Raw genomic sequence first — 25880 nt, 5'->3', positions numbered from 1 at the left:
CAAGCTGGAATTCAAAGCATTCCTGCGAGCCCCGCACTCCGAGAAGTCAGGTCCCACCACTAACACAGGTCCCAGACAAGGTGCGACTGTCCGTCTGTCTGCACACTGTGTCGGTCACACAGCACCGTCATTCCCTGGGATGTGCTGGGGGAAACGGGCACACTGCCTGCCTGGGGCCACTCCAACGGACTTGTGTGCGGGGAGATGTCCCTGTAATTCTGCTCACGGTGCCAGCAGAGTTCGGAGCTGCAGACACCTTCCGAGGGGGATCCCGACTGGCACACCAAGCCAAGCGTGTCACCGCACACACACAGCCTGCAGCGCTGCCAGGCAGCACAGGGGCTGGAAAGGCTCCAAACCTCACAGCCGGCAGCTTATAAAACCACAACGCATCAGCGCTTACACTGCAAGAGATTCAAAGGAAAAACCTTCCCTCAGCGCAAGGCTCCGCAGGTTTCCCGCTCTCACGGCCGCCGCCGCACGGCCTTGCCATGGCCCCGGCCGCTCCCCGCCACTCGCAGCCCCACAGCAGCACCGAAAAGTTTCCCCCCCCGGCCCCCCACAGCCTTTCCCCCCCGTAACGCCGGGAGTAACCGCGGCCGCAGCGGGGAGAGGCGGGGGAAGAGGCCTCAGCCCCGCCCGCCACGCAGAGCCCCCAGCCCCGCTCCCAGCGCCGCCACCCCCAGGCCGCAACCGCCGCCTCCTTCCCTCCTCCAGCGAGGGGCCGGCAGCCCCGCAACGCCCTCCCGGAGAGCCCCCGCCAGGCCGGGCCAGCCCCGGCACCCACCTCCGCCAGGCGAGGGCCGAGCTGCCGCCGAGCTGCCGCCGAGCTGCCGCCGCTCCCCGACGGAACCAACGGGCCCGGCCGCGGCTTCTCCCCATCGGAGCAACGGCGGAGCGCGGCGAGAGGGGGCGGGAAAGGGGGGGAGTAAGGGAGAGGGGGAGGAAGGGGGCGGAAGGGAGGGGGGGAAGGGATGGGAAGGGGGGGGGAAGGCAGAGGGGGAAGGGGGGGGAAGGCGGGGGAAGGGAGGGGGGAGAAGGGAGGGCTTAAGGGGGGGGAAGGGAGAAGGGGGGCTAACAAAAATCCCCTCAAGAATTCCTCAGTTTTAGAGCCGTTTTGTCCCGTTTGGTTCACACATTTCTCACGTTATTAGATAGTTATGGGCGGCTGTTGGTCTTCCAGCCCTGCAATTTAAAGGGTGAAAGAGCATTAAAACACATTTTCAACAGGTGTCTGCCTAAGGCTCTGCACACTCCAAAAAAGTATGGGTTTTTCCCCGTTCTGGAAAGGAAGGAGGGAGAAATACTGAACTCCTAGATGTGGTGCTTCCCTTCTGATCCGTGCGATAGGTGAATATACCTAAACCAGCAGCATCTGGTTTTTTGCAAGGAATGCTCTTCATATTCTCAAGTTACTCGATTAAGCTGTACTGTGTTCGCTTTATTTTCAGAGGGGAGAAATTGAACAAGACCCAGTGTGACCTTCCTGTGATAGAGCACCAGGGTAAACATGGACTGGAGCTGGGAACAGCAGTGGCAGAGTGCCGGCACCCCTGGAACATCGATCTGCCAGCAGCTGGGCCACAAGTCTGTTCCTTCACTCCTGGCTTTGGTTAATAGAGTTTGTGTAAACGGAGAAGACGTGTACGTGCTCCTCATTGCTACTTCTCTCCAAAATAGGACCAAAGCTTTGTATCCGCACGGCTTTGAATTAGAATTACCCCGCTGGCGCTCTGTGAGATCCTTTTTTGGTTCTCGGGTAATGGATTTACCTGTGGACTGCCCCTGTTCGTGCTTATTTGAGCTTAGTCTCAGAGCAGGGACATAGGGGTCTGCGGAATGAGGGAGGAGGAGTCTCAGAAGTCCAGGCCAGGTTGCCTGTGATAACATGCCCGAAAGGGTGGTGTGGTTTGGGTTGGGTTTGGGGGGTTTTTCAGTTCCATTGGTTTTGAAACTGTAAGGGCTGGAGCACGGCGTGTTTGATGCTGTGGCAGAGTATCTTAACCACAGGGCAGTCATCAGTTTGCTGAAGCTGACTTGTAGAGTTAGAGGATCGCAGCCTGGCTCTCGGGGTTTATAAACAAATAAAGAGAGGTGATAACAAGCTGGGAGTCTGACGTGCAGGCGGGGATGGAATAATCCAGGAAGAGTTTGCTGTGCAAGTGTGTCATATGCAGTGAGTCAGTGTAGCAGACTTGTTCACTCTTCCGAGTCCGTTTGTGTCCTGGATTTCTTCAGCGTACGATGTGTTTGCAGTCCTCTTCCCACCAGATTGCTAGGGAAATACGTGGGAAAATATTTTAAAATAAGCAAGTAGTTTCCACCTACTCCTGTTCAGAAAAGAAAACAGAAATACTGAAAGCACTGTAAGCATCCTCAATTTTGTCTTTTGCTTGAGTAACTGATGTTGTTCTTCTGACAACCCCTATACAGGTTACCAGATGGATTTGTAAAAATATTTGCATCTAAAAGATTACTGAGGCTTTTAAGTGCTCACTTTGTAGAACTTCAGAGTAATTGATCTTATTGTAACACAGGACAACACTGTAACCACCATGAAAAGAAAATGCGCAGAAGAGAACTCTAAGGAAGTGATTGAAAGCAGCCAATTCAAGGCTTGTGAGGAGACTGTGTTGGAAGTGGGGAGAAAACGTTGCTCTGAAAGTAAGCCTGTTGGGGAAAAAGAGGCACCCGCAGAGAAAGGTAAAATCTCTACCATCACTCAACAGGGGCCCTTCCAAAAAACCTTAATTACTACTCCAGAACAGAAGGGAAAAGCTGTGAAGTGTAAACATGATGTTGTGAGGAGAAAATCTACCATGTTGAACTGTAAATCAGAGTAACTGCTGTGTAAATACCATCTTTTGCAGAAGGTCCTACACTGCTCACTCCTAAATGCTTAAAAGAAAAGTTAGTTTTTAGACTCTGCTTTCTGCTGCATCTCTCATCTGTTGATGCTCTTGCAGACTCCGCTGTAGTTCTTAATCAATTTCTTAACAGTTGTTTTGGTACTAAACTTGCTGTTGCTGGACTTCTGGGAAAGGAGCATCCCCTGCTCAAGTTTCTGACACCCCTACGCAAGCGTCAGAGGTGTCAGTGAGTTACTGATTGTTCAGTCCTACAGCACGTGCTGTGAAACTTGGTGTTTCGTGCTGTGTGCTGCTGTGAACTCAGCAGCTTTGGGCAAGGTGGCAGTGCTGGCAAAGGAGAAAAGCTTTTCACTTGAGTGGAAGTAAAATTATTTTAAGTCCACAGGTACATATTTTGTGCGCTTCCAATCTTTTTGCTTCCCTGGCTTTATCTGTGAGCTCACCAGTCTTTCTAGAATGAGGTGAATGAACCAGCTACAGCTGAAGACCTTCAATATTTATGCTGCTTTGCTACATGATTGTGGTTGTCAGTACAGAGCATCTCGATCACCTCTAAATCCTCTTATGAATGATCATACCCTTCTCACTAGAGCTGTTGGGCAAAACTCTGCTACGTTTTGTATCTTGGCACCTTAGATGGCAAAATATGTCTTAAGACATCTCGGCACCTCTCCCTTTTAGTGAAGTATGTAAAATTCATGTCCAGCGTGAGGAGTTTGTAGTATTTTGTCTGATACGTTTTCTTGAGACCACACAACCAGGCTTTCAGAGCAAACCATCTCCCAGTGCTGAATTTTTAATCTTGTAGTATTTAGAAGCATGGCTTTCCAAGCCAAAGTAAAGCTGCTGTTTCCTCTGCCCTAGCAGGAACACTTGATACATCTCATTAGAACAGAAAAGAAAAGGTACAGAAAAGCAGGAGGAACAAAGTGTCCTGTGGAATTTGATCCCTCCTAAAAATAATCAAAACCCCAAACCTGAATGGAGATGGAAACCACCATTGCTAATGCTTCGGTATGACTCTTTGTTAGTGACTCTATAAAACCCGTTGGGTCTGTTCAGAGGATGTCTCCGTGCAGTACACAGGTACCCGTGTGCTTAGTGCTCCCAACGCGAGATGGCTGCCAAACTCCACCTTACTGTAGCTGCAGCACTCACAGAAATCTGTAGTATCACTTTGGAGTGCAGAGCTGGGATGGCCTAATCCTGCAGTGATAGTCAGGCTTGGGTTTAATACTAAACATACCTGCATGTTACTAAATGGACCCAGCTGGATTCTGAAACGTTTGTGTAAAGTACGGCTGGAGTCAGTTCTGAAGGTGGTGAAATGCATATGATTTTACTGCAGGGCAAACCAGTCTTAAGCTAATAAAATGTTTATGGAAATTTGGGATCGTGATGGGATGTTGTAGATCTCTCCGGGAGAACCTTACATGCGACACATTAGGTGTGGGCGTAAGTAGTTCTCCTTGTATCTAGTTTAGAAACCAACTGAAAAAGGAGAAGGAAGTCCCAAACACTAAGCAAAAACCTTGTGCTGGATTTTTAGCTTAATTTTTAAAGTAAGGGCATATTGAGTATGAATGAAAATTCTCAGGAAAGTGTACAATGCCATTGCTTTTCTGAATGTAAAATGGGGGATGGGCTGTATTAAAAGGGTTGTTGGACCAGTGGAAGTGGAAACCAGACATAACTGTGACCGTTATCCAGCTCACAGGTATTACTGCGTATTAGTAAAACTAGCTAGATTTTTCTGTAGTGGGGCAGAGCAGAAGGCTGGAGTAGAGCCATGGCAAAATGTTCTTTAAGGCTCCTGAGCACCCCTTGCTGCAAACCACGTCTGTAAGCCGAAGAGGCACCTACTGCATTTTAAACTGCTCCGAGGGGCTTTACTGCAAGACTTCACAATGCCATGTGATATAAGGGTGTGGCTTTCAGCTGGTGACCATTTTCCATATAGTAATTGCTGTTTGGCAGTGCGAGTGACTTGTACTGTTGATGTTCATCATCCTGAGCTGTTGTTGTGGTTTGTTTGGTTTGGGTTCTTTTTGAGGAGGTGTGCAGGAGAGTTGGGAAGATGACTCTGGACCAAAAGAGAACTGAATATGTGAAAGCAAATCATACTGAGAACTATGCAGAAACACTAGCACTGAGGGAAAGAGCTGAAACCTGGGAAGGTCAGCTGGCTGCACCTGAAGAACAGCGCAGAAGGGAAAAAACCAAAAGAGAAGAGTTCAGTGGGCAAATAAAAACCTTGAATCTCCAGCTCTCTGCTCTGAAGAAAGGGCTTCTGGCTGAGGTGCAGAACTCCAGCAGTGTCGAGCTGACCATCAGGAGATTGTTTCTGAACTGGACAAACAGAAACTATCAATAGGGAACAAGAAGAAAAGGTGATTCAGCTAAATAGCGAAGTAGAAGGTGCTAAACAAAATATAATTTATAAAGTGCCACTAATTCAAACAATGCAGTCCAAAGCAGGTGAGTTGTATAAATGACACTTGGAGTCTTACGCTACGGATATTGATTCCGTTGATCTAAAGGATTCCTGAGACTCTCAGAAAGATGAGCTGGAGAGAGCTGAACTGAGTCCTGTGTGCATGGAGCCCCAGACTGCTTCCACAGCAGCTCTGGGACAGGAGAGCTCCTTTCACTGCAGTGTTGGAAGCATTTGGGAAGGATGCCAAAACATTGTTAAGGCTTCTCACAAACAAGTCAGCAGATTCAAGAACTACTTCGACGAGTTGAAGACGTAAAGAAGGGACTTGATGATGCTGAGGATTGCAATAAACAACTAAAAATAAAGTTAAATGAGACTGCAAATCAAGATCATCAGTCCACCAAGGAAGAAGATCTTATGAACCAGTTACAAGAGCACATCCAGAAGAAACCCCAGGATTTTGGAAAACAGGCTGCAGAGGATCACAGAGTAATTGCACCGTTTGAAGAGGAAGTTACCGGCTCCGAGGGAGAAACAAGAGAGCTTGAATGGCTCTTGGAGGCTTTTAGAGCTAAAGCTGAGAGCATAGCAAAGTTAGAAGAAGTAGCTAAAGACAAAGAATCTATTCTTTTGAATCTGGAAAGGAATACAGTAGCTCTGCAAGAGGAACGTGCCAATTCAGACAAAAACCTGAAGGAATTAAATGATCAGGAAGCAAATCTAAAGGAGGGGGTTGTGTCCTTGGTGAACAGCTTGGAGAACATGAAACACACTCTTCAAGGAAAAGAGAAGAATGAGGATGAGCAAATACAATCTCTAGAATTGTAAGTAAATAACGAGAGAATTCCTAGCCCTTTGAGAACAGACTCAAGTTAGAACTACCTTCTGTGAACATCCGTTTATTTTGACATCACACACTTGCATGTTTGTCAACTTTACCAACCAAACTGCTTAAGAACTTTTAGTGCCCTACTGGATTTCTGTCTTTGCATATTTTGCTAGCTCTGTTTTCCTCACCTGTTTGTGTATTCTTTCAGAAATATGGCTCTAAATCCTGCAGAACTGTCGTAGGGGGAAACAGGAAAGGATGAATTATTTGGGGATTTCTAATAGCATTATGGTACATACCCTTTTTGGAGGAAATGGCATAGTTTAATGTTTATCCTGTAACTCGTATAAAAGCTGGCAATGTTTTCTTTAGAAAGGACTGGATGGTAAAAAGGGGAAGAAGAAAGGGAAAAAAAAGCCTAGTAATGAAACAGTAATCAGGTGGGTTTGGTAATAGCTGTTCTAGGGGAGCACAGTGTAGTGTAGGAACGTGAAGGTAATGGGTGTGGGAGAGTAGAACTTCCCCAGCCCCCTCGACTTTTTAAACCTTTAAGAAATAAGAGATTAAATGTATCTGAGAGATTATATTTGCTATGTGGCAAGAAACTGCAATCCTGTAAAAATGGCTTTAAGATGCTGTGTAGCCCTTCTGACTGGGGTTTCTTCAGTTCCAACATCTGCGGGCGCCTGCATGTGCTCTAAAATACAATTTGGCGTGAAGGTCTGGGGCACTTGGAAAGGTTTTCCTTTTGTGAGACCTTATTTTGTACTGTTAATTACAGAGTTTAAGAAATCTTCTATTAGGTAATTGCGAAGTGAAAATCCAAGATGACTTACTGTAAGCTTTTTAAAAGAAATACGACCACTGAAAAATAAACCCATTAAACTTCTTAATGACTTCGTAGCACTTCATAACAACGGGACTTGTTACAATGTTGTTGGTTTTTCTACTTTCTTTTGATTTTTATTTATTTTGATCCTTACAAGGTCTGGGATGTAAATGTCAAGTTTATACTTAATTGATATTAACCTTGTCCCTTTTGTTACTGTGTAAGGACACCTCATGATAGAAACGGTTACTCTACTGTGCTTAAAAACAAGAATTTTAAAAAATTGCACGGTTCAAGAGTGAATCTGAGCGGTTTGTTACTTGAGGATCATATAATAAGTAGCTGAAGTCCCAAAGTAAAATTACAACGCTTGTCATTTAGCTGATAGATCTGGGATTCTGTTCACGCATAAAACCGGCCATCAAAGAGCCTGAGTTAATGTGTAAAAGCTGCTTCTTTGAGACGTGTAACACTCATGTTATTTCTGTCTCTTCATTTCTAACACAAGGCTACGTAAAGATCTTTCTGAGAGCTCTGCCCTCGTACAGAGCTTGGAAAAAGGTTTGCAGAGGAAAGAGGAAGAACATGGAGAGAAACAAATTCAGCAAGTACAAAACCAGGTTTGTAACCCCAGGCCAAATGTTCCTTCTGCAAGTGTGTGTGGGGTTCTGTTGGTAAAAGCTGTTTTCACAAGTCTCAAGCCCCAGCTGTTAGAAGTGGTTCATAACAAGGCTGCGTTCAGCGATCCATTTAGAGTGAGAGTGAGTCTGAAGTTCCATTGCCATTGAGCTGTGAGCTAAAGCCCGGAGGTCAAAACAGGGGTTAGTGCTGACATTGAAGGGGGGAGTAAATTGTATTAATACCCTTGAAAAAGGCTTGTCAGAAGTCGGCTTGTTCCCTAGGAAGGATGTACAGTACAGTGCACTTCTAGCCCCTGGAATTTAGCAAAGATGCTTGCAAAAATGTGATCCTTGATGAAAGTATGTTTTTACTTGGATAACTTGCAGAGATTGTAAAAGGCTGATAGCTAAAGGTTAGCTTTGCTTGTGCATCGTTACAGGTGTGCAGAGTGCAATCCGAGGAGAAATCCCTGAGGAACAAAGGTAATGAACTTCAGAAAATTAAAACCCAGTTGAGTAAAGAATTAGAGATCAAACAGCGCACAGTCCTGCAATTTAAAAAGGTATTCTATTCTTTTAAATTTTACTTGCTTTTAATTTTTTTAGCTAATCCAGTAATGAGGCAAATGTTCCAACCAACAGGAGAAAGCTTACAGAAATTGGGGTAAAAACAGGAGTAGCCAGCTGAAGTTAGTCTTAACGGATGAATGAAAGATGTTTACAGAACTTCTCACTGCAGGACCTTGGCAAATTGTTTTAAATAGAGTAATCTGCCTAGTAAATACATACTTAATACCTGCAGGCACCCTGATTCTGATGAGTGACACTTAGATATGTCAGAGTAATGTCTTCTAAACACTGTTTTAGTCAGCTTGAATGCTCCTTTCACTATATGAAAACCTTTTAATTCTCAACTGTTTGTCTTTAAATACTTCATTTAATACTTATTGAGGCTCTGAATGAAAAGCTACTAATATGTATCATGTATGTTTGTTTCTTTCAACATGTTTTTGACATGTTTTCTTGCAACAAGTCAGTTCTTATGGGAAAGACACTGGATTTGTGACATAAATTGTGAGCTCACTGTATAATTGAGCAGGAAGGGAACATGGGATGTGAGAAAGACATCTGTTTATACAAAAACCATTTGATCCTAATAAAAAAAATAGTAAGAGAAGTTACTAAAAAAACCAAACACTTCCCTAGCACTGCTATTTAAAAATTACCCCATCAGGACAGGTTCTCAGTAATTCCCCAGATCTACCACTGAGTACCTAGTACTCCAGGCTGCTTTATTCCAACCGCATCACTGGGTTATGTTTCTTCCCGCTAAAATCAACAGGAGCTTTGTCACTGTCCTGGGGGGGGTGGGGAGTCCCATTATACCCCTGGACTGTACAGGGTGGTCCTGGGGGAGGTGGGGGGGGTCCCCATTATACCCCTGGGCTGTATGGGGGGGTCCTTGGGAGGGGTTTTGGGGGTCCCCGACAGACCCTGGAGGGGGTGTGGGGGTATCCTATTTCCACACACCCTGCTTTTAGGAGGTCCAGGGAGGCTTCCTATTTCCCCCAAAATATGATTGGAGGGGTCCCCATTTCCCCTCGGGGCGGGGGGAGGTGTCTTATTTTTCCCTCCAGTTTGGGGGAGTTTGTGTTCCCTTTCTTCCCATATTGGGTGCTGGAGGGGGCCCATTTCCCCCTCCCAAGTTGGGGGGGTGCAAGGGGGGTTACCCCTTTCCCACCCAATTTGGGGTGCTCAGGAGTGTTCCTATTTCCCTGAGTTTTGGGGTGTTCACAGATGTTGTCCCCCTTCCCCTCCTGTTGAGGGGGGGTGCATGGCACCTTGCCTTCCTCTCCTATGGGTGGCCTGGGGGGGGGTCCTCACTAGCCCCCCCCGCGCCCCCAGGCCTGGAGGGGGAACCCCTCTTGCAGGAGCTGGCTCGCCGGTACGTGGCTGCCATGGGTGACATGGAGGGGCGCAAGCCAGGGCCCACCAGCATCCTGGGTGAGTGGGGGGGGGGGACAGTCTGGGGGGGGGTTGGGGGGTGCCAGGGGGGTCTCACCCCCCACACACCCCCCCACAGGCACCTCGCAGCTGCGGCCGGGGGAGCCCGAGCGGGGCCGCCATGCGCAGCCTGGCCATCGGCCTCAGGTGGGGACAGGGACACGGGGGGGGGACAGTGGCGGTGGGGGGGACATGGGGGGACACATGGGGATGGGGGGTGGGGGTATCAGAGCTGGGGGGGCATGGAATGGGAGGGGGATGTGGGGGTGTTGTAGCTGGAGGGGACAGGGATGGGGACACTGGGCTGTCAGATCTGGGGGGGCGGGAGGGGGACGGGGGGTGTCACAGGTGGAGGGATGGGGACATGAGGGGATGGGGACATGGGGTGACAGGGACATGGGGGTGTCAGAGGCGGGGGGATGGGGACACAGAGGGGGATGGGGACATGGGGGTGTCAGAGCTGGAGGGATGGGGACATGGAGGGGACAGGGGTGGGGACATGGGGTGTCAGACTGGAGGAGGCAGGATGGGGACATGGGGGTGTCAGGGGTGGAGGGGACAAGGACCAGGGACTGGGGAGATGGTGGTGCTGGAGCTGGGAGGCCGATGACAGGGGAATGGGGACAAGGACAGTGGGGCCAAGGGTGGCGGGATGGGGATGGGGACAAGGCCGGGGCTACAGGGACAGGGCGGGGGACAAGAGGAGGGACAGGGACAGGGCTGACGCCAGCGCAGGTACCCCCACGCCTGGGAGCTGCCGACGCTGATCCGGGTGAGCATCGAGAGCGGCCGCATGACCCACCACCACCCCACCGGTGGGTGCCAGGCCTGGGGCGGGGGGGGACGACAGGGGACACCGGAGACCCCCTGAAACCCCTGTCCCCTTTAGGGTACCTTGGGGCACTAGCAGTGGCCCTCTTCGGGGCGCTGCGGGCTCGGGGGGAGCCCCCAGAGCGGTGGGGGGCCGAGCTGCTGCGGGTCTTGCCCCTCGCGTGGGACTACGTGGAAGGTGCCGGGGTGGCCGTGGGGGACAACGCTGCTGCCTGGCCCTTCTTCGGGGATGCCTGGCACCGGTGAGGGGGGCACTGGGAGCACTGGGAGGGGCTCTCTCCCAGTCCTGGCGATGCCTCCGTCACTGGTGTCACTGCTGATCCCAGTGCCCAGTCTGGCCGCAGGACCACCAGTTCCCACCCTGTGTCCCCATGTCCCCAGTGTCCCTGCCAGTGCTGCCACCCTCAGCCCAGGGCCACCCCCCACTCCCAGTGACCTCAGTGTCCCTGGTGTTACTGATGTCCCCACTGCACCCACTGCCACCATACCCCAATTGTCCCCAACATCCCCACAAGTACCTCGTGTCACAGGGGCTGCTGGAGAGCCACAGCCCGGTGACCCCCCGTGTCACTGCTTACCCCACTGTCACCGGTGACACCGATGACCCCAATGTCCCCAGTATCCCTGCTGACCCCAATATCCCCAGTGACCCCAGTGTCCCCATGACCCCAGTGGCCCCATGCCCTCAATGACTCCAGTGTCCCCCGTGACCTCACTGTCCCATGTCTCTGCAGGTACCTGGAATCCCGGGGGCTGCTGGAGGGTCGTGGCCCGCCACAGGTGCCACCCCTTCTGTCACCAGCTGAGCGGGACGCAGCATACCTGGGCTGGGCACTGGAGGGGTGGCCTGGGCGCAGTGGCCATGATGCACCCATGGTGGCCCTGGAGGCCCTGCTGGCAGCTGGCGGATGCTGGGGGGACCTGTGTGCCCGGGGGGTGCTGCACGGTGGGGACAATGACTCGACGGGGACCATCGCCACTGGGTGCTGGGGGTTGCGGCGGGGGGGCTGGCGTCCATCCCCCCTGGGCTGCACTGCCGCCTCGAGCACCGCGGGTGGCTGCGGGATGCTGCCCACCGCCTCCACGCGCTGGCCTGGGGGAGACACTGAGCCCCCGCCATGTCCCTGGTGTCACCGGCTGTCCCCCTCCTCCTGAAAAAGGTCCTGTGGGTCCCCAGGGTGCAGCAGAGACATTTGTGGGGTCCTGGAGGGGTTTGGGACGTTCAATGTGGGGCAGAAGGTCCCTTTATGGGGTGTTGAGGGGCTCAGGAAGGTTCCTGGGGGTCAACAGGGACCTCCATGGGGTGCTGGGGGGCTCAGGAGGGTCCCTGGGGGTCAACAGGGACCTTCATGGGGTGCTGGGGGGCTCTGGCAGGTCCCTGGGGGTCAACAGGGACCTTCATGGGGTGCTGGGGGGCTCTGGCAGGTCCCTGGGGGTCAACAGGGACCTTCATGGGGGGGCTCTGGCAGGTCCCTGGGTGTTAAAAGATTTCCCCAGACTGCAGGTACCTCTGGGCTGGCTTTATTAACAACTCAGAGCTGGGCCAGCACCTCAGGGAGTGGCCACAGCTCACAAAAAGCGCCCTCTCTGTGTACGACATAACATACAATACAAAGAGTCTCTGGGGAGTTTCCAGGCACTTCCAGCTCTCAATTCATCACCCATTTCAAAAGTCCATTGTATTCCACAGTTTCAGCTGGTTCTGACCGTGCCGTTCCAATTCCCCTTCGGACACCACCGCTCACTGCTGCAGTCTTCGGCCGTCGTGGTCACTTATCTTCAGGATTGTTCCTAGAGCACCTGTGCTCTATAAAACAGTATCTGTTTATTAATTATTCCTGCTATTAATAACATCCTAAGAGAAAAGAGTTTTCTAAAGCTTGTGCCTTTTACAACGGCCCGGCCAGGCCGAGGCCGCAGCTCGTCCCTCCGTAGACCAACGCCGCCTCTTCCTCCTCCTGGCAGATGATGGTGACGGCACCGGCGGGATCCGGCGTCACCGGCTGCAAACACGCCTGGAAGGACACGGGGGACAGAGGTGACACGGGGACATCCCTGCCCCTGGCGGCATCCGAAATGTCCCCGCAGCTGCACTGACGCCGTCACCCGCCGCCATCACCTGGCGGCGTCACCCGGTGTCACCCACCCGGCGTCACCCACCAGCTTGAGCCGCTCCTCAGAGACGAGGCTGTCGCGGCGCAGCTGCTCCACCAGCCCCTCCATGGCCGCCAGCCGAGCGCGGTGCCGCCGCCGCCGCTGCTGCAGCACCTTCACCTTCCGCTGCAGCACCATGGCCACGGCCACCAGCTCCTCGGTGCTCAGCTCATCTGGCGGCGACAACGGCGCTGGGGCCGCTCGGGACACGATGGGGACGGTGGAAACGATGGGCACAGTTAAAGCCGACGAAATGACCGTTTCCGGAGGGGCCACGGCTTCGAAATATGGCAGCACTGGCACGGCGGGAGGTTGGGGGGGCACCTGGGTGATGACGGTGTGGCCAGGGACCACCTCGGGGTTGTCCCCAGGTTTTGTCACGCCCGGTTCTGGGCTGGTGGATTTGGGGACGAGGGGTTGGGCCGGCGGCACCGGCTCTGTGCCGCTGAGGGGCTGCTTAGGCTGGGTGCTGAGTTTCTCCTGTTTCCGTCAAAAAAAAAAAAAACCAACCAAAAAAACCAAATTCTAATTTCTGGACATTCTGGCAGCAATAGGGCAGAGCAGGGGATGAGCAGCAACGCAGGTTTCTCCCCCAAAACACACATTTTGGGGACAAAAGCCACCCTGAGGTGACACACCGCCGCTCCAGACCCTTCCGGGGAGCTTCGAAATCCAGGGGGGACACACCTCGAGGACCCTCTGTGGAGCTTCCAGATCCCTCCGGGACAACCCACCACCCCTCAAAGAGCTTCACGCTCCTTCTGAGGGGCCTTCCAGAACCTTCTAGATTCCTCCAGAACCTTCTAGAGTCGCCCAGAACCTCCTGGGGACCCCCAAGATGCTCCCAGTGGATGCCCGAGATGCTTCTAAGGGACCTTTCCCTCTCTCAGCCCCTTCTGGGGGAGCTCCTAGATGGTTCTAGAACCTTTAGAGGGGGTTCTAGACTGTTCTAGATGCTTCCAGGGAGCGGGGTCTCACCGTGGGGCTGCAGGGGAAGATGGTGGGGACAGCGTCGGGCCGCAGGTAGCGCACGCCCCAGCGGTACTGGAAGCAGGAGGGCTCGAAGTGGTCGCTGCAGAGGTGCTGGTGGCGGGTGGGCAGCCAGTTCTCCCGGCGCATCTGTGCCAGCCACCGGCGCAACCGTGGCGCGTCGTGCAGCGGGAACCTGGGGGGGGAACGGGGTGTTTGGGGGGGGATCCCCACATCCCCAGTCTCCAAGAGACCCAAAGGGCCCCGGTTTAGGCTGCCCCACGGCAGGGTCTTTTCCCCCCACCAACCACACACACCCTGGGGGCTTCCCGCCCCTCCTCAAAGAGCTCACTTGGCCCTTCCACAGGCCCCACTGAGGTTCAAGTTTTGGCTCAGGCTCAAGCTCAGGGCAAGGCCCAGGCCCCACCGAGGGTCAGGCTCAGGCTCAAGCTCAGGCCGAGGACCAGACCCTGCCAAGGCCTCACTCAGGTTCAAGGCTCAGGCTCAAGCCTAGGTCCAGAGCCCACTCAGGTTTATATCCAGGTCCAGGCCCCACTCAAGTTCAGGCTCAAGCTCAGGCCCAGACCCTGCCCTGGCCCCATTCAGGCTCAGGCTCAAACTTAGGCCCAGACCCCACTCAAGTTCAGGTTCAGGCTCAAGCTCAAACTCAGGCCTAAGCCCAGACCCTGCCCAGGCCCCACTCAGGTTCAGGCTCAAGCCCAGACCCAGACCCCACTCAGGCTCACACTCTGGCCCAGGCCCACTCAGACTCAGGCTCAAACTCAAGCCTCGGCCCAGCCCCTGCCCAGGCCCCTCCCCCGTGGGCGTGGCTCAGAGCAGAGGCCACCCCCCCGCCCCTCCTCGCCCCGCCCGGGCTCCCCGGTACCGACTTACAGAAGCTGAGGCAGCGGCCGAGCGGCCGGACCTGTCCCGCCGCGTTGGAGCAGTGCGGGGCGCGCCACTACTTGGGCATGGCCGCTGCCGGCAAACGTGACGCTGCGCCGTATTACGTCAGCACGCACGTACGTCGCCATGGCAATGCGTGGCGCCCCCCCACTGCCCACCCCCGCGGCCACGCATGCGTACTGAGGAAGGGGGGGGCGCCGCGGCCTCCACGCCGGGGCAGGAGCGGGGGGACCCCCGCGGGGCTCCCCACAGTCGGGCCGGCCCCATTCTCCCGGGGCGGTTCCCGCAACCGTTAAGAACCGCCTTCGCCTCCCGCCGTGACCCAATTACCTCCGGCGGCCACGGCCGAGCCAGTTGGGCCGGGCCCGCAGGGCTCGAACCCGCGGACATACGGGAGCGAGGGGGCGGGGTCAGCGCCGGCCGGCGGGTCGCTATTGGCCGAGCGCGGCGTGGAGTGACAGGAACAAGCGGGGCGCAGCCTAGCCGCGCGGCGCCGCGCTGCCATTGGGCGAGGAGGGGGAGGCGGGCGGTGAGCGGCGTGGGCGGTGGCCAATAGGGACGGGACGCCGGCTTTCCGCGCGCAGTTCGGAGCAGGAGCGAGCGGCGGCGGCCCGGAGCCATGGCGGCGGCGGGCGGCGGGGCTCACGGCGGCACCGGCACCGGGCCCGGCTCGCCTCCGATCTTCAGCCTGGGGCGGCGATCGCGGTACCAAGGCCCGGAAGAGGCGGTGAGGGGCGCGCGGGGCGGGCGGCCGTTGGCCGGGGGGGCGGGAGAAGGGCGGGGCCTCCCCGTGAGGGTGAGAGAGGGCCCCCACGGGGATGGGGGGGACACACGCAGGGTGGGACACAGAGAGGCCCTCGGGTGCTGCCCCAGGGCCACCCGTGCGGGCTCGGGGCCCCATCCGGGGCCTCCCCCCGCCCCCATCTGCCCCCGGCCTCCTCCAGCCCGGGGGTCCCCTCGTTCTCTCCCCCAGGTGACGCTGGAGAAGGTGCTGGGAGTCACCGCCCAGACCAGTAACGGCTTGGCCTGCGACCCGGCCACGGGGCTGGTCGCCTACCCCGCCGGGTGAGACCCCTCCCCCGGGACCGCTCCGTGCCCCCCCAGGATCCCAGCTGGGGAAAAACCTCCCCTCTTCCTATCCAGGTGCGTCATCGTCATCCTGAATCCCCGGGAGAACACACAGAGACACATCCTGAACACCTCCAGGTACCCCCAAATACCTCGGGGAGCCCCTCAATACCTCCAGGGACCCCCCAAATACCTCCTGAACACCTCCAGTTACTCCCCAAACACCTCCAGGAACCCCAAACAGATTTCAGATACCCCCCAAATACCCCCCAAACACCTCCAGGAACCCCAAACAGATTTCAGATACCCCCCAAATACCCCCTAAACACTCTCAGGTACCCACAAACACCTACAGATACCCCCAAATACCTCCAGGAACCCCCCAAATATCCCCCAACACCTCCAGGAACCCCAAATACCTCCAGGTACCCCCCAAATACCTCCAGGTACCCTCCAAATACCTCCAGGAACCCCAAACACCTCCAGGTACCCTCCAAATACCCCTTGAACACCCTCAGTTACCTCCCAAATACCTCCAGGGACCCCCCAAATACCTCCAGGGACCCCCCAACACCTCCTGAGCACGTCCAGGTACCCCTCAAACCCCTCCAGGTACCCCCCAAACGCAGGCTGTGCCATACACCAGGTTTCAGGTGCAACGCTTGTATTTCCCCTCCCAATAAAACCTCAGTTTTCCCTCCGGACAAGCCCAGTTTTTAAAGAAAACCTGCTATTTCCCAGGAAAACCCTGAGCGCGTTGGCCTTCTCACCCGACGGGAAGCTCATTGTCACCGGCGAGGTGGGTGCCGCCAATTTGTAGACACTCAACACCCCTATTTTGCCTGTCAAGGCAAGATTACTCCTCCCTGGCTTTTTTTGGGGGGGGTTTCCACCCCGTTTTCACTCACGCCACCGTTTTTCCCCGCAGAACGGGCACCGCCCGGCCGTCCGCGTGTGGGAGGTGGAGGAGGGGGCGCAGGTGTCGGCGCTGCAGGGTCACCAGCACGGCGTCGCCTGCGTCGCCTTCTCCCCCACCGCCAGGTACCTGGTGTCGGTGGGGTACCCCCACGACATGGCGGTCAACGTTTGGGACTGGAAGGTGAGCTTCGGCTAATCCCGCCTTAAAGCAGCCTCAAGTTCCCCAAAAACAGGGAGAAAACAGCCCTTTTCCACCTTTCCGTCCCGCCGCTCGGGGTTTTTCGGCGGGTAACGCTTCTTGTTCAGACCCAACCGCGTTTTTCTGAGCAGAAAGGCTCCCTGGTCGCATCCAACAAGGTGTCCTGCAAAGTGACGGCCGTGTCCTTCTCCGGGGACAGCTACTTCGTCACCGCGGGGCACCACCATGTCAAGTTTTGGTTCCTGGACTCCTCGAGGGAGCTGAAGGTGAGGGGGTGCCCCTTTGCCGACGCCGGGGCACCGGAGCTGAACCAGGCCCGGCAGCTGCCCCGACCCTCATCACCGAAGCCCACGCGACCTGCGAGCGGGCGGTTTCTGTAGGAAAGAACCAAAAAACCACCAGGTTTTCCCCCCAAAATTCACGCTGCATCATCCCTTTGCTCTGGCCGCACGGCGCCAGACCTCGAAGCCGTGGGCGCTTGGGCTCAGCTGGCTCCAAGAGCGGCCGGAGCCATTTTCTTCGTTAGCGCTCGTTAACAAATCGCTTCGCAGATCAACAAGACGGTGCCGCTGGAGGGACGCTCGGGGCTGCTGGGACAACTTCACAACAACCTTTTCTGCGGCGTGGCCTGCGGCCGGGGGCTGACGTCGGGCAGCACCTTCTGCGTCTCCTCCTCGGGGCTCCTCTGCCAGTTCAACGAGAAGCGGGTGCTGGAAAAATGGATCTTCCTGAAGGTGGGGGGCAGCTTCCCCGCACCCCCCCCTGCGCCTCGGGTGAATCCCACCGACACGGAGCTCACCCCGCTGCGGCCACAGGTGCCTCTGGCGAACTGCCTCTGCCTCGGCGACGAGCTGATCTTCTGCGGCTGCGCCAACGGCACTGTGAAGATTTTCCAGGCTCGGGACATGCGTTACCTCAGCGACCTCCCCAAACCTCATCCCCTGGGCGTGGACGTCACCCAGACCCCCCGACTGAGGTACCAACGGCTCACGGGACCCCGCGTGCTCCCCCCCAAACCCCCCAGCACGGTGTCCGTCGCTGAATCGCAGGGTTTCAGACCCCGCAGCCCTCACTGCTCGTCTCGGTGGGGGTCGGGTTTGAATCGGTGCCCAATTTTACGCACAGTGAGGACAGGGGGGGCTGTCAGGCTTACGGGGGGTGTGGGAAGCCCCAAAACTTCGTTTTCCCCTTCGTTTCGGGACACGGACACCGTTTCATTTGCAAATCAACTCTACCGCTGTCAGAGCGCTCAGCAGGCTCTGGAGGGGTCACCTTCCCCCCAAAAAGCTGCGACCTGACTCAGTTTCTCCCTCCCCGAAGGCGGCCGGAGCTCGTGTACCCCGACACCATCGCCATGGCCTATGACGTCAGCAACCGCTGGCTGTCCTGCGTCTACAGGGACCACAGCGTCTACGTCTGGGACGTGGGGGACCTGTGGGATGTCCAGAAAGTGTGGTCGGACCTTTTCCACAGCTCCTTTGTCTGGAGCGTCGAGGTAAGCGGGTCCCACGGGGGCAGTTCGGGGCAGCCACAGCCCCAATTCCCCTCCACACCCCCCCCAAAATGTCACCTGGGCGCAGGTGTACCCCGACTGCGAGGAGCGGAGATCCCGTCTGCCTCCCGGCTCCTTCCTGACGTGCTCCTCCGACAACACCATCCGCGCCTGGACCCTGGGGAGCAGCTCCGCGTGTGCCCTCCAGGGCAACACCTACAGCACGGTACAACGGGGAGGGGGGGGGCTGCATCCCACCCCCCAGCCCCCCAAAACCACGACAGCAGCTGGGGGAGCTCAACCAGCTCCTCGTGCTCTCGTCTTGTGGGATTTGCCTCTAGAAAATGAAGTCGATGGAGGTTTTGGGGAGGTTCCCGTTGGCTTCTTGCTGCTTTGGATACAGAGCTGCTGCCCAAGCAGGAGAGGAGCGGCGGTTTTTAGTGGGTTTTGGTGGTTTTAGTGAGCCTGGAAACGGCTTTCTGTTCTCCTGCGTTGGCTCTTTCTGTCTGAACAATCAAAGGATGCCCGTTGTGCTCCTCAAATCCTGGTGTTTCTTCAGCGGAAAGCGTGGAAAAAAGAAAGTGGGGAAGTTGGGAGCAGTTGGGTGACGTGGGCGGGGTCCCCTCCTCCCCAAAGAACCCCCTGAGCTCTGACAGGCCCCTCCCCTCCCACGCTAAGACCCTCCTGAAGATCATCTACGTGGACAACAACACGCAGCACCTCCAGGACTCCGCCAGCAGCCGAAGCGAGACCGTGGGGCACCTCGACGTCAAATCCGGGGTGCGGGTGATGCAGGTCAGCCCCGACGGGGAGCATCTGGCTTCGGGGGACCGAGCGGGAACCCTCAGGCAAGTGGCACCGCACTCGGCCAGGAGCCGAAGGAGGAGGGTGGGGCCCCAGGTGGGCTCCCCCCGTGTTTTAGCTGGTGCCCGTTTGCCGGGAGCCTCCCGGCGCCATTCCCCTGCGGCTTCCCTGGGCTCTGGGAGCCGCCGCCGTGCTTCCCTCGCAGGATACATGAGCTGCAGTTCATGCAGGAAGTGGCTAAAGTGGAGGCGCACGATTCTGAAGTTCTCTGCCTGGACTATTCGGAGCCGGAGACCGGTAAGGCTCCGTCCCGAACCTCCATCCCGGTGATGGGCTTTTCCCTTCTCCTTCACCAAATAAGCTCAGACATCCTAAAAAATGAACTTTGCAGGGAAGGGCCCCTCCCCTGAGGAGCCACCGGGAGCTGGAGATAAGCCCCGGGGCCGCTCAGATTAAAACCCGGCTCAGCCCGTGCTGGGGGTAACCGTCCCCGTTAACACCCAACTTAAAAACCAGTTCGCATCAAAATTTTTGCAGTCGACGGCAGCAAACACACCGTTTTCTCAACCAAAACCTTCAGCGTGGCGCTGTTTTAACCCTCTCTTTTCCGGCGGCTGCAGGAGCGGCGCTGCTGGCTTCGGCGAGCAGGGACAGGCTGATCCACGTCCTGAACGTAGACAACAACTACAGGCTGGAACAGACCCTGGACGATCACTCCTCCGCGATAACATCGGTCAAATTTGCTGGTAAGTGGCTGAATTGCACCCGAATTGCCCCGTTGGGCTGCCCTTTGCCTCGCCCTGCCTTAAAAATGGGGTTTTTCTCTCTGGATTTATGTCCCTAAACTTCAAAACCTGTGTTTGAGGAGGGTCCTCGGTAAAAAAAAAGCGCCTCCAGACGAAGAGCACCCAGGCCTCCATCGGGGGGGAGCGTAGCAGGGAGATCCCTTGGATTGTGCCTAGTTCTTAAAAAACTCTTTTTTTTTTATTGATTCATTCATAAATAATCATTTTTTGGATTCACTCACTGGTGAATTTGGGATGATCGCCTCTCCCTGTGCTCTCTTCGCTCAGGCAACGGGGACCTTCAGCTGATAAGCTGCGGCGCCGATAAAAGTATTTATTTCCGCAACGCTCAGAAGGTGGGTTAGGGGCCGACTCCACCCGGATCTGCATTTTTCTCCCCGAAAGTTAGATGGGTGAGAAGGCAACAGGGCGGCTCTTCCTGTCTCCCTGCAGCTCCCGGACGGCTTCAGTTTCGTCAGGATGCATCACGTCGCCGAGAAAACCACCCTGTACGACATGGACATGGACATCACGCAGAGATACGTGGCTGTCGCCTGCCAGGACAGGAACGTCAGGTGAAGGCGCTTTTCTGTCCCAGCCCCCCGCGGGGTTCGCTGCCGTCTGACCCCCCCCGCCCCCCCGCAGGGTGTACAGCACCGCCAGTGGGAAGCAAAAATGCTGCTACAAGGGCTCGCAGGGCGACGACGGCTCCTTGCTGAAGGTACGAGGGTGATTTGAACCGGGTGTCGGCGCTCCCGGGCCCACCACGGGCGGCTGGGTGGGCGCTGAAGGTCCCATCGACCCAAACCCCGCCGTGTCCCCCCACCCTTCCCTCCCTCAGGTGCAGCTGGACCCCTCGGGCACCTTCCTGGCGACCAGCTGCTCCGACAAGACCATCGCCCTCATCGACTTCCGCTCTGGCGAGCGCGTGGCCACGATGTTCGGCCACTCAGGTCCGTGTCCCCTCGGGAGGCGCCCGTGGAGAAATGAGACGCGGAGGAGAGGGGCCGGGAAACCCCCCAAAAACACCCCCTGCGCGCCCACGACGTCGCTCCGATCTAAACGAGTGCAGGGGGGTTGTGGCCCTGACGAGTGACCCCCTCCCGCCCCTGCGTTTCCTTCTCTTCGGCACAGAAATAGTGACGGGGATGCGGTTCACCTACGACTGCAAACACCTCATCACTGTCTCGGGGGACAGGTAGGGGCTGCCAGACCTGAAATGATCTGATTTATGCCTCGTTCCATACGTCTCACCCTATAGGCCTCACCCTACACACTGCGTGACACGCGATGGGAGAAGAATTGGCGTTTGAGGGCGCTGGGTGCGGTGCTGGAGGGCTGGGGGGGATTAAATTAATCAAGGGAATTAACATAAAGCCCCTGGATCCAAAATTTGGGGGCGATCTGATCCCCCCAACCTGCCTTTCTACCCCCAAATGTGTCAGAGGGCTTGGGTGGATTAAATTCATTGAGGGAATTAATGTAAAGCCCCCCATATCTAAAATTTGGGGGCGATCTGACCCCCCCAACCTCCCTTTCTGCCCCCAGCTGCATCTTTATTTGGCACCTGGGCCCCAAAATCACCAGCAGCATGAAGGAGCATTTGCTGGAGCTCGACCCACTGCAGCCCAAGCGGGAGGAGGAGCCCGATCTCCTGGCACAGCTCAGGTAAAGCCCCTCACCCCCACATCGCACCCCGGTTTTTGCTTTTGGGGGGCAGGGGGGGGGAGGCCCCAGTGTTCTCCCCTCCTCCAGGCCGGAGACCAACGTCCCCATCCCCGGTGGAACGGCGGCGCCCGAGGAGCCCCAGGAGAAGCAGGATGAGGTTTCGTCCCCACAAACCCCCTCTAAGGAGGACTCGGAGCCGCGTACGTCGTCCCCCCCCCGCAGCTGCGCCCCGTTTTCTGCCCGTGGGCGCCGCTCCTGACCCCGCTCTCCCCCTCCAGCACCGGCCTGTGTCCTGACCAACGGCAGGCTGCCCTTGTGGGCAAAGAGGCTGGTAAGTCGCCCCTCAAGATCTAAATTTAATTGCGTTTCATTGAACGGCGCCTAATGAAGATCCCTTCAGCGTGTCTCCACCACACCCCCTCTCCTCCTTCCCCTTTTCCAGCTGGGAGAGGCGGAGGATGGGGACATGGCGGCCACCGGCCCCCCCCGAGGCTACCGGCCGCAGGGGCGATGGGCAGAGCGCGCCGAGATGGGCCCCATCAAGACTCTGCCGGAGTCGGACCCCCCTTATTTCACCCCCCTCAAAGGCGATGCGGAGCTGGGCCCCGGCAGCCTGGACCGTCTCCTCGCAGAGGTCAGTCGTGGGGCTGGACTCTGGTTTTAAACCATCCCCGCCCGCCAGTGCCCGTTTTTCCGGGAAAAATCCATCTGCGGAGGTCAGCTCCCCATCTCTGCAGGCGGAGGCCTCTCCCAGCGGCCTCGGCGAGGATTTCCAGCTCTCCGAGCTTTTCCTGGGTGAGGAGAGCGACGGGGAATGGGAATCGCTGGATACGACCGGGACCAGCCCGGAGGAGCCGCGCGAGCCGGCGCTGAGCAGGTCGGTGCTGGATGGGGAAGCAAACGCCGCCTTTATCGGCGTTAAACCACCCTCTGCCTGCTAGTCTGGGCTTTGCTAAACGTCACCATGCCAAAGCCCGGCTCACGCCGAGCTCCACTGTTCCCTCACCCCCATCGTGGCTTTTCCCTTCAAGCCAAATCTCAGAGGTTTTTGGCTTGGAAGGCACCAGCCCAGGGGCAGGACAGGGTTGGAGGAGGGAACATTTTTAGGCGCGACTTAAATCAGATCCCTTAAATCTTATCCCAGCTTAGAGCAACCGATGGAGCTGCCACTGCGCCCCACGACCCCAGAGGAAACTCCGCAGCCTCGCGACCAGCCCGAAGGTAACGGTGGTGGTGCGGGGGCTGCGCTGGGCCAAAACCCTCATAACTGAGAGGGAAACTTTGGCGGGGGGGGCTTTAGCGCTTGGGGGGGGGCTCAGAATAAAAACCGCCCGGTGTTAACGCTCATCGCGGGTGGGGGCGTTTCCGGCTCTGTCCCAGCAGATGAGGACTCGCCGGGATCCGCCAGGGAGGTGGAGGAGCCGGAGGAGAACCCGCTGCAGAGCAGCTCCCTGCCCCAGACCCCCGAGCAGGAAAAATTCCTCAAGCAGCACTTTGAGACGCTGACGGACACTGCAGGTAACGGGGGAAACTGCGGGCGGGTGGCACCAGGGGGTCAGGACGGCCGAGCCAACGCTTCCTGCCCCGCGGCTGCAGAGAAGTTCGAGGGTTCCTTAAAGGATTTGAAACCACCCGAACCTGGAGAGGACGAAAAAAACTTGTTCTTGAACCCGCGCTTGAGCATTTCAGCCCGGTTCCTCTGGCGCTGCCAGAAGAGCAGGTAGGTGGCAGGCGGCGTGTGTGTCCGTCTGTCCGTCTGTCCCACGGGGGTTTCCTGCTCCTCACCCCAGCTTCGTCCCGCAGGCTGGTGGCCACCGTCCCCCTGCGGGCACCGGCCCGGCCACAGAGCCCGGCTCGTGCCCAGGAGCTGCTCAGGGACGAGCTACAAACACCCGAGGAGCTCCAGCAACCGGAGGCGAGTTGGTTTTCTACCTAAGCAGGAAATCTTTGGGAGAGAAACCCAAAAATAGGCATTTTTATCCCTCGGGCCGGGCTCAGTGTTGCTTCCATCAATTTTTAGAACCCCCCCGGTGAAAAACCTCAAGAAACGGGCGAGGAAATGGGCTCCGACAGCCCCACGGGTGAGTGTTTGAGGATGAAGAGGGGCTTCCCTCACCCCCAAACCCCCTCCCAGACGGGGACGAGGCGGATTTTTCAGGGGGGGACAGAGGGGTGACAGCAGCGCGATGCCCGCAGGCTCCCGCCGCCGGGTCGAGGCCTTCACGGCAGCCCTGGGGGTGCTGCGGGGACACTTCCAGGAGACGCTGGGGCTCTACAACCAGGTCGGTGCCTCTTTTTGGGGGACGACACCCCTCAATTCACATTTTGGGGGGTCATTCCCATCTCCCTCCCTCGGCGGGCGACCCGTGGGCGTATTCACCCACATCTGCGGGGTCGAACCCCCTCAAAAACCCCCCATTGGCGGCTCGTTTCAGAACTGAGACACCAGGGGTGTGTTTTAACCCCCCCAGCATAAAACAGGGGGTGACCACGGGACCCCCGTACCCCGCAGGTGACTCTCTGCACCGAGGCCACCGCGGAGGATGTTGCAGGGGCGCGGGCGGCACTCGCCGGCCTCGTTGGCTGGATGAAAGCCGAGCTGCGCGCCCGCGCCGTCACCCCCCACGCCGATGCCGCCACCGAGGCCCCAGCCCTGCCGCTGCACCCCGAAACCCTGCGGCTGCTCCGCGCCTACTCCGACTCCCTCCTGGAGATGGTTCGCAGGAGCCTGGAGGGCGGCAGCCCCGAAACGCTTTAAATCGAGGTATCAGGGCACCTGGTTACTCTTTTTGGGGTTTTTTTTAACCATTTCCAGGCCTCTCAGATTGTGTTTTTCTCCACTTTCCGCCTCATCCCGCTCTGAGCCTCCCCAAAAACCCTGCCCGGTTTCCGTGGGGTGGAAGCGGCTGCGGCTGCCAAGTTTAAACGTTAAAATAATAAATATCTCTGAACCAAAGCGAGAGGTTTTGGGGTCGACGAGACCCTGGCAGCCCCCATCGCACCAGGAGGCGATTTGGGGTTCGGTGAGGAGATGTGGGACGGCTGGAGGGTGGTTCAGGGGACGAGGGAGGCAACTTGGGGCCCAACTGGGAAATCTGGGGGACGGGGGAAGGAGATTTTGGGCAAGTCAAGGCTTCAGGGAGTGATTTGAGACATGGTGGGGGCGATCTGGGGTACCCCGAGGGCAATTTGGAGCCTGAGGGGGCAATTTATGGCACCAGGGATTATGACTTGGGGTCCACTGGGGCCAACAGCTGCATTTTGGGGCCCAGTGGAGCATTTTGGGGTACCAGGGGTGCAATTTGGTACAAATTTTGGTACAAAAGAACAAAATTATGACACAGGGTCAGTGAACTAGAACAGAGATACAGAAAAGAAAATTTTAAAAGTGACAGCTCTAAGGAAACACAAAATAGGGACAGCGAACTAAAAGACATAGAATGAAAATTTAAAAAGTGAGGGCACTAAGGGCAGAGATGGAAGCCTAAGAAAAGGAGAGAGAGGGAGCAGGACAAAAGCTCAGAGAGAAATAAGAAAAGGGAGCAGTAGGACAAGAGAAAGCGAGAGTGGAAGGGGGAGCAGGACAGAAGAATAAAGAAGAGGAGAGGTATAGGAAAGGGCGGGGTAGAGAAATCACAGCAGCATGGAACAGAGAGGAGAGGGGCAGGAGGGGAGCTGGACCCACCAGAGGGGTGACAGGGCCCCGAGGGCCGGGACTCACCGCAGCTCTCGCTCTCGGCGCTGCCGGGAGAATTTGACAGGTCCGATGCCTCTTTCTCCTTCCTTCCTGCCGCCCTTCTTCTGCTGAAACTCCCATCCTTGGCTGTCCTCCCCCTAAAAGAACCCGCGGGTGTCTCCCAGCTCTTACAGGACGCGGCTCCGACACACGCAGCCTCGCTCGCTCGCGCCCTACGCGGCCGTCCCGCCCTCGGGGGACACACACAGCCCTGGGTGCCCGCTGCGGGCTGTGGAGAGGCTCCTTCCTCCCCAGAAGGCAGGCTCTCTCTGCCCGCACTGGGAGGCAGCTGCTGCCGGACAAGTATGGGCTGTATTTTAACAAAACACCCCCCTCCCCCCTTAAAAACCCCTCAATAACCCAGCGCAGCCCCACAACGCCTCAAACCCCTCCGCCAGAGCCCCCCCAATACCCCCCCCCCCCGACAAAGAGAAACAAAGACACCTTATTTCCTACCGCTCTGCGCCCGCCGGTCACACCAACATTCCCTCTTCTACTCTCCAAAGGGTTTCCGCGCGGCGCGGATCACACCCGCAGGGCCCAACACCGGTGGCTCCCACCGCACGCGGCCGCATCAGCTGAATTGGGCAGAAAAAGGGTTTATTTCCGAGAGGAAGCGCGGCTGCACGGCCCTGCCCCGGGGCTGGCTCCGGCCCCGGCTCCTCCTCAGGGCCGCGGCTTCCGGACGGGGTCCTGCCCTGCCCAGGGCGCCCCGCCCGCCCGCCGGCTGCCGCCCGCCCGCGGCACCGCTGGAACGCGCC

General features: G+C 56.9%; 3 protein-coding genes across 13 annotated transcripts; 2 read left to right on the top strand and 1 right to left on the bottom strand.

Annotated features, from left to right (window-relative positions):
• The first annotated feature begins 1084 nt into the window (after window positions 1-1084).
• Window positions 1085-11948, top strand: LOC141935979 (uncharacterized). 7 transcript variants are annotated; one of them, XM_074852682.1, is made up of 12 exons: window positions 1085-1350; window positions 1452-1644; window positions 2538-2703; window positions 3738-3884; window positions 4924-6131; window positions 7474-7585; window positions 8026-8148; window positions 9491-9589; window positions 9669-9736; window positions 10325-10404; window positions 10479-10662; window positions 11155-11715. In XM_074852682.1, exons 5-12 carry the CDS (start codon window positions 5725-5727, stop codon window positions 11573-11575), a joined length of 1494 nt encoding a protein of 497 aa, XP_074708783.1. In that variant the 5' UTR covers window positions 1085-1350; window positions 1452-1644; window positions 2538-2703; window positions 3738-3884; window positions 4924-5724; the 3' UTR covers window positions 11576-11715. The 7 variants fall into 7 exon arrangements, with proteins under 7 accessions (XP_074708783.1, XP_074708779.1, XP_074708778.1 ...); XM_074852678.1 differs by lacking the exon at window positions 10479-10662 and having other exon boundaries at window positions 4927-6131; window positions 11155-11948; XM_074852677.1 differs by lacking the exon at window positions 10479-10662 and having other exon boundaries at window positions 11155-11948.
• LOC141935982 (THAP domain-containing protein 8-like) lies at window positions 11926-25788 on the bottom strand. 5 transcript variants are annotated; one of them, XM_074852693.1, is made up of 5 exons: window positions 25564-25788; window positions 25105-25217; window positions 13553-13739; window positions 12581-13054; window positions 11926-12435 (listed from the first exon to the last, which is right to left on the bottom strand). In XM_074852693.1, exons 3-5 carry the CDS (start codon window positions 13691-13693, stop codon window positions 12310-12312), a joined length of 741 nt encoding a protein of 246 aa, XP_074708794.1. In that variant the 5' UTR covers window positions 13694-13739; window positions 25105-25217; window positions 25564-25788; the 3' UTR covers window positions 11926-12309. The 5 variants fall into 5 exon arrangements, with proteins under 5 accessions (XP_074708794.1, XP_074708793.1, XP_074708792.1 ...); XM_074852692.1 differs by having other exon boundaries at window positions 25576-25788; XM_074852691.1 differs by lacking the exons at window positions 25105-25217; window positions 25564-25788 and adding an exon at window positions 14438-14592 and having other exon boundaries at window positions 11926-12227; window positions 12307-12435.
• WDR62 (WD repeat domain 62) lies at window positions 14646-23319 on the top strand. Its single transcript, XM_074852600.1, has 26 exons — window positions 14646-15176; window positions 15423-15514; window positions 15593-15655; window positions 16259-16316; window positions 16446-16616; window positions 16766-16900; window positions 17186-17368; window positions 17450-17619; window positions 17955-18129; window positions 18215-18352; window positions 18805-18974; window positions 19136-19227; window positions 19551-19676; window positions 20004-20071; window positions 20169-20290; window positions 20361-20436; window positions 20557-20668; window positions 20850-20913; window positions 21264-21383; window positions 21471-21583; window positions 21662-21714; window positions 21784-22017; window positions 22121-22260; window positions 22528-22604; window positions 22767-23103; window positions 23187-23319. The coding sequence occupies exons 1-26, from the start codon at window positions 15069-15071 to the stop codon at window positions 23317-23319; spliced, it is 3330 nt and encodes a 1109-aa protein (XP_074708701.1). The 5' UTR covers window positions 14646-15068.
• Window positions 25789-25880: the final 92 nt, after the last annotated feature.

The sequence above is a fragment of the Strix uralensis genome, chromosome 30 (genome assembly GCF_047716275.1).
Source record: "Strix uralensis isolate ZFMK-TIS-50842 chromosome 30, bStrUra1, whole genome shotgun sequence".
Lineage (NCBI taxonomy): Eukaryota > Metazoa > Chordata > Aves > Strigiformes > Strigidae > Strix > Strix uralensis.
Note: the sequence above shows the minus strand (reverse complement) of the source record. Positions and strands in the feature narration are given on the sequence as shown.

What these genes read in the sequence shown, in the direction of transcription:
- WDR62 (XM_074852600.1), top strand. Translation starts at nt 15,069, where the DNA reads ATGGCGGCGGCGGGCGGCGGGGCTCACGGCGGCACCGGCACCGGGCCC. An exon ending in AGCTCATTGTCACCGGCGAG is followed by an intron (nt 16,317 to 16,445) that starts GTGGGTGCCGCC and finishes TTTTCCCCGCAG; the next exon opens with AACGGGCACCGCCCGGCCGT. An exon ending in CCTTTGTCTGGAGCGTCGAG is followed by an intron (nt 18,130 to 18,214) that starts GTAAGCGGGTCC and finishes ACCTGGGCGCAG; the next exon opens with GTGTACCCCGACTGCGAGGA.
- LOC141935982 (XM_074852690.1), bottom strand. Translation starts at nt 14,577, where the DNA reads ATGGCGACGTACGTGCGTGCTGACGTAATACGGCGCAGCGTCACGTTT. An exon ending in TCTTCCCCTGCAGCCCCACG is followed by an intron (nt 13,055 to 13,552) that starts GTGAGACCCCGC and finishes TGACGGAAACAG; the next exon opens with GAGAAACTCAGCACCCAGCC. An exon ending in CTGAGGAGCGGCTCAAGCTG is followed by an intron (nt 12,436 to 12,580) that starts GTGGGTGACGCC and finishes GTGTCCTTCCAG; the next exon opens with GCGTGTTTGCAGCCGGTGAC.
- LOC141935979 (XM_074852679.1), top strand. Translation starts at nt 5,725, where the DNA reads ATGAACCAGTTACAAGAGCACATCCAGAAGAAACCCCAGGATTTTGGA. An exon ending in TTCAGCAAGTACAAAACCAG is followed by an intron (nt 7,586 to 8,025) that starts GTTTGTAACCCC and finishes GCATCGTTACAG; the next exon opens with GTGTGCAGAGTGCAATCCGA. An exon ending in CAGTCCTGCAATTTAAAAAG is followed by an intron (nt 8,149 to 9,490) that starts GTATTCTATTCT and finishes CCGCGCCCCCAG; the next exon opens with GCCTGGAGGGGGAACCCCTC.